General features: G+C 32.5%; 1 protein-coding gene across 1 annotated transcript; it reads right to left on the bottom strand.

The window, feature by feature from the left end:
• Nucleotides 1-6,673: 6,673 nt before the first annotated feature.
• Nucleotides 6,674-9,748, bottom strand: cldn10d (claudin 10d). The gene is made up of 5 exons (XM_073852508.1): nt 9,517-9,748; nt 9,272-9,433; nt 9,113-9,194; nt 6,975-7,082; nt 6,674-6,902 (listed from the first exon to the last, which is right to left on the bottom strand). Exons 1-5 carry the CDS (start codon nt 9,746-9,748, stop codon nt 6,674-6,676), a joined length of 813 nt encoding a protein of 270 aa, XP_073708609.1.
• Between the last annotated feature and the right edge of the window lie 216 nt (nt 9,749-9,964).

The raw sequence follows: 9,964 nt of genomic DNA, 5'->3' as shown, positions 1-9,964 counted from the left end.
GCGCCGTGACGTCACAGCGCATTCCTGGCGTGAGCCTCGTCTCATCTCTGGGGCTCGAAGAGGGGGAAGGGCGGCCGAAGATTCGAAGGAGTCCCGCAGGGAACATCCAGAGGGCCGACAGCAGTCCTGAATCTTAACTTTTATTGACAACTGGGCTTTTCTTTTGTATTATATGTTACCAGATATTTAAAAATATCCTCAGGCACTTCAACTTTAGCAATACCTGTTTATTTACACAGTAATAACAAAACTAAAATGATGCCTAGAAGGAACGATTACGACCAGGATAGAAATAAAACAGAATTCATGACAGAATGGAACCTAACAGCAATAAACAGAACTGGGTAGATTACTTTCAAATTGTAGTCTGTTCCAAATTACACAAGAAATAAAGGTCATTTATTTTTAATTGATGCATGGTTCCATTGATATATGGTTTGTTAGGATATAACAATATTTGGCAGAGGTACAACTTTTTAAAAAAGTAAAATCTGAGGGTGCAAAAAATCAAAATATTGAGAAAATCGTCTTTAAAGTTGTCCAAATGAAGTTCTAAGCAATGCATATTACTAATAAAAATTTGATTTTGATATATGTACAGTAGGAAATGTTCAAAATATCTTCATGGAACATGATTTTTTACTTAATATCCCAATAATTACAATATACAAATACAACATATTGTTGGCTATTGCTACAAATCCCTACCCGTGCTACTTAACACTAGTTTTGTAGTTCAGGGTCACAAATGTAGTTAGTAACGTAATCCATTACATTACACGTTTTAGGTAATCTAAACAGATTAGTTTTAGATTACTTTTGACCTACACTTATCACTGCCATATTGATATAAAAATATAAAGAGTATGAAAATTATTTCCATTCTTTATAATTAACAACATGAAATGAACAATGAGTTCAATGAAAACTAATAATCAATTAAATCATAAAAATGTGACATTAAAATAAACTATTTTAAAATAACATCAATCAAAACAAAACACTTGCTAAAAAATACATTTTATTTGAACACAAATTCAAAATTAATTATTTAAATGTTTATTTTAAATTTGTAATCTTAATACGAATACTATGTAATTGTGTAATCAAATAAAAAAGTAACTGTATTATGATTATGAGTACTTTAAAATGTAATTTAATCTAGTTACAAGTTCTTAATTGTGGAATCACTGTAAAAAATTTGCTGTAGTTCTGCAGCTGTTTGCCAGTAATTTACTGTAGATTTTTAATTTATGTTATTTACTGGCAACAGTTTGTTCAAAGTTAAATGAACATTAAACATTAACAAGTCTTTGTCTTTACAGAAAAAAACTATAAAATAACAACCTACTGCAAAGCATTCTGGGAACCAAAAACCTTCATCAACCTTTTTCTGTTTTTTTCCTTCAGATTTTGGTTCCCATAATGCTTTGCATGAGGCTGTTATTTTAGTTTTATTCTGTAAAGATAAAGACTTGTTAATGTTTAATGTTCAATTAACTTTGAACAAACTGTTGCCAGTAAATAGCATAAATTTAAATCTACAGTAAGTTACTGGCAACCAGCTGCCAGTAATACTGTAATTTCTACAGATTTTGTTTACAGTGTGATTACATAATCCAAATTACATGTAAGGCGTTACTACTCAGCTCTGGCAGTAAAGAAAGCTAAACCTCTGCAGTGAGTTAACATACACAGAAGAGTGTCTTCTGAATTGTAAAATCTAGTGCTGTGAAATCAATTAGTTGCAATTAATCATATCCAAAATTAAAGTTTGTGTTTACATAGCATAACATATGTGACCTTAACCCACAAAACCAGTCATAAGGGTCCATTTTTTGAAATTGGGTTACATGAATAAATAAGCTTTCTATTGATGTATGGTTCGGATAGCACAATACTTGGCCAAGATGAAACTATTTGAAAATCTGGAATCTGAGGTTATTTATTTTTTTATTTTTTTTATTTAATATCCTTATGATTTTTGGCATTAAGAAAAACAGATCATTTTGACCCATACAATGTATTGTTGGCTATTGCTACAAATATACCCAGTCTACTTAAGACACAAGATCACAAATGTAGTTAGTAACGTATTCTATTACATTACACATTTAAGGTAATCTAAACAGATTAGTTTTAGATTACTTTTGACTTTACTTATCACATTGACTTAAATAGGATAATCTTGCACCATATTGATATACAAAAATAAAGAGTATGAAAATATTTTCCATTCTTTCCATTCCATTAAGGTTTCCCAAGTTCAATGAAAACTAATAATCAATTAAATCATAAAAATGTAACATTAAAATAAATAATTTTAAAATAACATCAGTCAAAACAAAACACTTACAATTTTTTTTTTATTTAAACGGTAACACTTTACAATAAGGTTCATTAGTTAACATTAGTTAAAAACATTAGTTAACATGAATTAATAATGAACTGGATTTATACAGCATTTATTAATATTTGGTAATGTTAATTTCAACATTTACTAATACATTATTAAAGTCTTGTTAACATTAGTTAATGCAGTGTGAACTAACATGAACAAACAATGAACAACTGTATTTTCGTTAACTAGCGTTAATGAAGATTAGTAAATACAGTAGCAAATGTATTGCTCATGGTTAGTTCATGTTACATTAACTAGTACATAGTACATTAGCTAATGTTTAATTAATGAACCTTATTGTAAAGTGTTACCATTTAAACATACAAATTCAAAATTCAAATATTTATTTTAAATTTTTAAACTTAATATGAATACTAATCATGTAATCAATAAAAAAGTAACTGGGGCTGATTACAAGTACTTAAAAATGTAATTTAATATAGTTACAAGTACTTAATTTTGGAATCTGATTACATAATTGAAATTACATGTAATGCGTTACTACTCAGCTCTGGCATTAAAGATAGCTAAACGTTTGCAGTGAGTTAGCTTACACAGAAGAGTGTCTACAATTCTTTTGAATTGTAAAATCTAGTGCTGTGAAATCGATTAGTTGCGATTAATCATATCCAAAATTAAAGTTTGTCTTTACATAACATATGTGACCCTAAACCACAAAACCAGTCATAAGGGTCAATTTTTTGAAACTGGGATTATATGAATAAATAAGCTTTCTGTTGATGTATGGTTAAGATAGCACAATATTTGGCCAAGATGAAACTATTTGAAAATCTAGAATCTGAGGGTGCAAAAAAAAAAAAATTCAAAATATTGACAAAGTTGCCTTTAAATTTGTCCAAATGAAGTTCTGAGCAATGCATATTACTAATCAAAAATTAAGTTTTGATACATTTACGGTAGGAAATGTACAAAATATTTTCATGAAACATGATTTTTTGATACAATGATACAATGTTTTGTTGGCTATTGCTACAAATATACCCGTGCTACTTAAAACTGTTTTTGTGGTTCAGAGTCACAAATGTAGCTAGTAACGTGATCCATTAGGTAATCTAAACAGATTAGTTTTAGATTACTTTTAACCTTACTTATCACTTTGATTGAAATAGGATCTTGTACCATATTGATATAAAAATATAAAGTAACCTCAATAAAAATAAAATACTTACTAAAAAATTACATTTAGTTTGAACATACAAATTCAAAATTATTAATTCAAATATTTATTTAAAAATGTTAAGCGTAATATGAATACTATGTAATCATGTAATCAGTAAAAAAGTAACTGTAGTCTGATTATGAGTACTTTAAAATGTAATTTAATCTAGTTACAAGTAATCAGTTACTACCCAGATCTGGCAATACAGAAATAAAATACTTAATGTTTGCAGTTAACTTGAAGAGTGTCTACAATTCTGCTGAATTGTGAAATCTAGTGTCAAATCGATTAATTGCATCCAAAATGAGTTTGTGTTTGAATTTGTTTACACAAAATATGTGACCATGAACCTCAAATCCAGTCAAAAGGGTCATTTTTTTTAAATTGAGATTTCTACATCATTTGAAAGCTGAATAAATAAGCTTCCAATTGGAAAAAATTAAACTATTCGAAAATCTGAAATCTGAGGGTGCAAAAAAAAAAAAAAAATGAAATATTGATAAAGTCACCTTTAAAGTTGTCCAAATTAAGTTCTTATAAAAACATTAAGTTTTGATATATTTACAGTATGAAATTTACCAAATATCTTCATGGAATATGATCTACTTAATATCCTAATGATTTTGCCTTAAAAAAATCTATAATTTTGACCCATACAATGTATTGTTGTCTATTGCTGCAAATACCTGTGCTACTGGTTTTATGGTCAAGGGTCATGTATGTTATGCAAACAAAGAGTTTTATTTTGGAATATGATTATTTGTAATTAATAAATTTGAAAGCACTAAACCATTCGAAACTTTAGTATTAAAGTGTATCCTTTGATACTGCTTTATCAAATAGAACAGAAAGTTTAAAGTGAGACAAAGCAACTAATACTTCAATACCAAATTACAAAATATAAAATGTGTGAGTGTAAATTACCAATTCAACCAATGCCACCATTAAGATGAAGTGAGTGTTTCTTGGAGAATGTCGCCATCCAGTGGTATTTATTAGACGGTACTTTTGGCTATTGTTTGAAGAACATTTCCTTAATACTCAAATGCACTCAGTTGTGTTATTTGTCATTTAATTGAGCTTCCTTTAACGTTTCTTTACAATCTCCAGGTGCTCCCTATTAGTCTGGTGAAGGCTGTTATATAATTGTAGCATTAAGAATAATGCAGTATCTGCAATTAACTCCAAGGTGCAAATAGAATAGAACAGAGAAAAGACTAATGCAAAGAGTGCATGCTGCTATTTTCAGTGGGGTGCAAATAGCATCTGCATTTTCAATATAGCTCCAAAAGCTTTTAGTCTTTAAAGATCTGAATCATGAAATAACGAGACTATTGCTTGATATTGTGCATTAGAGTTGATGTATTTTCAAACAGGTTATTGGTAATAATGTATTATATGATCTCTCTCTATATATATCTTTATATACTTGACCAAATCTCAACCAATAATTCCCTCAGTGTTGGTTACTAGATAAATGTCTTGCTTAAAAACATATACAGGATCAAAAGACAAGATTTTTGTAACGTGTAAAATATTTATTTATTAAATTCACAAGATTCCTATTTTACAAGATTTCACAGGTGGCTTATTTGAGAAGAATTAGCATGAAGTGTATTTTCCCACAGATCTTTCTAAATGATTTGTTTTGTAACAATTTAGAGACATCTCTACATTCATATTTCTGCAGTAACATACAGATGAGGTCAAAAGCTTACATAGACCTTGCAGAATCTGCAAAATATTAATTGTTTACCAAAATAAGAGGGATCATACAATATGCATGTTATTTTTTATTTATTATTGACCTAAATAAGATATTTCACATAAAAGTTGTTTACATATAGTCCACAAGAGAAAATAATAGTTGAATTTATAAAAATGACCCTGTTCAAAAGTTTACATACACTTGATTCTTAATACTGTTGTTATCTGAATGATCCACAGCTGTGTTATTTTACCTGCGATTCTTCAGAAAAATCCTTTAGGTTCCACAAATTCTTTGGGTTTTCAGTCATTTTTCTGTATTTTAACCTTTTCCAACAGCGACTGTATGATTTTGAGATCCATCTTTTCACATTGAGGACAACCGAGGGACTCATATGCAACTATTACAGAAGTTTTAAACGCTCACTGATGCTACAGAAGGAAAAAAATATGCATTAAGTGCCAGGGGTGAAAACTTTTGAACAAAATAAGAATGTGTACATTTTTTATATTTTGCCTAAAAATCTTTTTTTTTTTTTTTTTTTTGTTTGTTTAATTACTACTGCCCTTCAGAAACTACGGAAGATACTTGCATGTTTTCCTGAGACAAAATAAGTTCAATTTACACTGATCTTCAAACTCCAAAAATGTTCATCCTGGCTCTTAATGCATTGTGTTTCCTTCTAAAGCATCTGTGAGCACTTGAACCTACTTTAATAGTTGCATATGAGTCCCTCAGTTGTCCTCAGTGTGAAAAGATGGATCTCAAAATCATACAGTCATTGTTGGAAAGGTTTTCTGAGGAACAGCGGGCAGTTTAACTGTTCAGGACAAACAAGGGACTCATGAACAACTATCACTAAAACAAACAAACAAACAAACAAACAAACAAACAAACAAACAAACAAACAAACAAACAAACAAACAAACAAACAAACAAACAAACAGCTGTGGATCATTCAGGTAATAAAACAGTAGTAAGAATCAGGCATATGTAAAATTTTTGTCATTTTGGCCATTTTTATAAATGTAACTATTATTTTCTCATACATGTAAATGTCTTTTATGTTAAATATCTTATTCAGGTACATGTATTTGTATCCCTCTTTTTTAGTAAGATTTCTGCTAAGTGTATGTAAACTTTTGACCTTAACTGTATAACATATAACAATGAATAATCAATTTATTAATCTAGAAATTAATTTCTACATATACTAGTACATTTTAACATTTGAAGATATGTAAATTAACATCAGTTAATGTATTAGGAAAGAACACGATTTAAAAAGTACAGTAATAATTTAACCTGCATTTATAAATGCTGTAAAAAAATTTACTAGGGCTACTAAATTGAACCTTATTGTATTATGTTGTGGTACCATTTCTTATACAGCTGAGTCTATGGGGGGCAGGATGGGTCTGACAGACCTTAAAGTCTGGCTTTCTTGTGTTCCTCTCCTCCCTCCAGTCGCTCTGCTTCCTCTGCTCTCAATGTAAGATTGGTGTGAAGCAGGAATAATGACTGTTGTGGGTCTGGACAAGCCTGGCAGCATGTACGTCCGTCTGGTACGAGCTGTCATGTAGGTTGGGGGTCTTCTGGGTGTTATATTAAACCTGAGTGGAGGACAAAAGTGTTATCAATGTAAATACATATTCATTACATTTTTGCAGTACAATGGACCAGACCTTTTGGGGAATGACTCTCTCCCAGAGAAATAGCACAAAACTGCACTTCCACATATAAGCAGACATGAACCTCCCCAGCCGATGAACAGAGCTGCACCGAGCTCAAACCTGAGGAAAAAAGTAATTTATTTTAAAGCAACTTCATGTAAGATTTTTTTGTACCTCAAAATATAATTTTCTCATTGTTTTTATTTTTTGTTCTATGAAAGTATGCAGATGTACGCCTTTGTTTGTTGCATAATGTCTCACTGTCTTTCTGCATCTCACGCAATTAGTTCCACAGTGTTGAAATGCTATGTCAAAGGTCACTTATTATGCACCTTTTTACAAGATGTAGCTGTCAGGAATATGTCTGTGTTTTGTCCTGTTCTGTCATGTTTTCCAAGTGTTTTCCCCCCCATGTTTCTAGTTCATTTGGTTTAGTCCTTGTTCTCCCCCTTTTGGTTTAGTCCTTTTGGTTTAGTCTTGCCCATATTTGTATTTCCCCCTCGTCATCTCGTTATCTTGTTTGTGACCACGCCCATGTTTCTGTGTATAAAGTCTGTGTCTGCTCACTCCCCAGTGTCCGTCGATGTATTGTTACATGTGTTCATTGCTTGCTCCCGGTGTTTGTTTGTTTGCTTGTTTGTTTGTTTGCTTGTTTGTTTGTTTGTTTGTTTGTTTGTTTGTTTGTTTGTTTGTTTGTTTGTTTGTTTGTTTGTTTGTTTGTTTGTTTGTTTGTATTTAGTTTCAGTGTTTTGTTTAAATAAACTGTTTATATTCATTTAATCCGGTTCTCCTGCTTCATCTCCACTCCTCCACTCAGCCAGATTGTGACAGTAGCCTAATATAAGCCTCAAATGTTTTTAAAAGTTTTACCTCAAAATAGCCCACAGATCATTAATTGTACCATATTGAAAATGCCTATTTTATGTGGAAGCAGAAAGAGTTTTTTTGTACTCTTGTATGTTTTTTAAAATGCAAATGAGCTGCTGTTCCCCACCCCCTTTTCCAGAATAGAGCTGTGCCCTTACAGATCATACAATAGATTCTCTGCCAAAGAACTTCTGTTTGGTTTTGATTACCATGTCTTTTTCACTGAAATCATGAATTTTAAAGACAGTCTAAACTTCTGATATAGGGTTTTCTGAGTGCACAAAACCAAAGTGAACACACAGAAAGCGCCTCTCATATGGCATGTGAGTACTAAACTAAGTTCTCTTTCAGGTCTTATTGTGCTTAAAGGAACACTCCACTTTTTTTTTGAAAATAGGCTCATTCTCCAACTCCCCCCGAGTTAATAAGTTAAGTTTTACCATTTTGAAATCCATTCAGCCGTTTTCTTGCTCTGGCGATATCCCTTTTAGCATAGCTTAGCATAGATCATTGAATCCTATTAGACCAATAGCATCATGTTCAAAAATGGCCAACAAGTTTCAATATTTGTTCTATTTAAAACTTGACTCTTCTGTAGTTATATTGTGTACTAATACCAGCGGAAAATGTAAAGCTGTGATTTTCTAGGCCGATAAGATTAGGAACTACACTCCCATTCTGGCGTAATAGTCAAGGAAGTTTGCTGCCGTAACATGGCCAAAGCAGGTGCAGTAATTTCACACTGTGCCTGAAATTAGTTCCCAACTAGATTAGCATTTGCACATGTGCTGCGTAATATTACTCCGCCTGCTTCGGCCATGTTACAGCAGCAAACTTCCTTGACTATTACGCCGGGAATGGAAATGTAGTTCCTAATCTTTTTGGCCTAGAAAATCGCAGCTTTACATTTTCCGCTGGTATTAGTACACAATATAACTACAGAAGAGTCAAGTTTTAAATAGGACAAATATTGAAACTCGTTGGTCATTTTTGAACGCCATGCCATTGGTCTCATAGGATTCAGTGATTCATGCTAAAAGTGATATCGCCAGAACAGGAAAACGGCTAAATGGATTTTGAAACAGTAAAACTTAACTTATTAACTCGGGGGGAATTGGAGAATGAGCCTATTTTCAAAAAAAGTGGAGTGTTCCTTTAAACTGTCAAATCAGCACAAGTTACAAAAACACTGTCTGTTATGTCTGTGAAGGTGAATGGCTGGGAAAGAAATTGCATGTTTATATTAGATCTGTGATTATTACACATAAAAAATGATTACATACTTTAATTCTAAGAAATATGGATCCACAAATTCTGAGCGTGTCTTGTTTCCCCACCAGGAGTACACTATCATACCACTAAACCCTGCAAAACAGACAGCAACACATTAGTTTATGTTACTCAATATAGGCTTATGCAAAAATACTTATGAAGAAAAATACCGGATGCCAGGTACGTCAATGCTGCTGCGAATGTAACTCTTGCGTTGGCGAGCTCAGAGCCTCCGATTTTGGTACATTTCATCCCAATGAGGGCAAGAACAGCCCCCCAGAAGCCAAAGATCACAGAGACGATAGCCAGGGCCCTGCATACATGGAGGAATACTACCAGAGAGAGAGAGAGGGGTATTATAAATGATCCTGGAGTAACATCAAATCATGAAATAATGCCAGAGTTTTTTCCTCACCAGGAAGGTCCAGCATGGAGGGGTAGTATTTACAGTCAGATACTCCTGCGGTGTCTGCGACACAGTCCATCCAGAGGTTGGAATAGTAATCACCGGCGGCGAGAACCACAGACGCACTTTCTGAGATAACCCAGTACTCAGTGGCCAGAGTAGAACAATTCAAAACCCAGCCACACAGACAGGACACAAAGCAACCGATCTCCATGTACATGGCCACTGTTCGCTGCCTCATGCTGCCAACTTGATGAGCAAGTCAATAATGACACAAGGTTAAACTGTGATGTCTGTCTCCTCTTGTTTTTAACAATGTTTTTAGATGAAACTGGTAAAACTACATGGTTTGACCTCATCAGCGGTTTTTCATTCCCAGAGGGTATTCCCAAGCTTCTCCAGATTCTAATCTAGGAAAATGGTTATGAAAAACTTTCAGTGCATTATAACATCATGT

This window comes from Garra rufa, chromosome 12, assembly GCF_049309525.1.
Source record: "Garra rufa chromosome 12, GarRuf1.0, whole genome shotgun sequence".
Taxonomy (NCBI): Eukaryota; Metazoa; Chordata; class Actinopteri; order Cypriniformes; family Cyprinidae; genus Garra; species Garra rufa.
This window is presented reverse-complemented; position numbering and strand designations above follow the sequence as displayed.

What these genes read in the sequence shown, in the direction of transcription:
- cldn10d (XM_073852508.1), bottom strand. Translation starts at nt 9,748, where the DNA reads ATGAGGCAGCGAACAGTGGCCATGTACATGGAGATCGGTTGCTTTGTG. An exon ending in ATTGACGTACCTGGCATCCG is followed by an intron (nt 9,195 to 9,271) that starts GTATTTTTCTTC and finishes TCTGTTTTGCAG; the next exon opens with GGTTTAGTGGTATGATAGTG. An exon ending in AGAGAGTCATTCCCCAAAAG is followed by an intron (nt 6,903 to 6,974) that starts GTCTGGTCCATT and finishes TCCTCCACTCAG; the next exon opens with GTTTAATATAACACCCAGAA.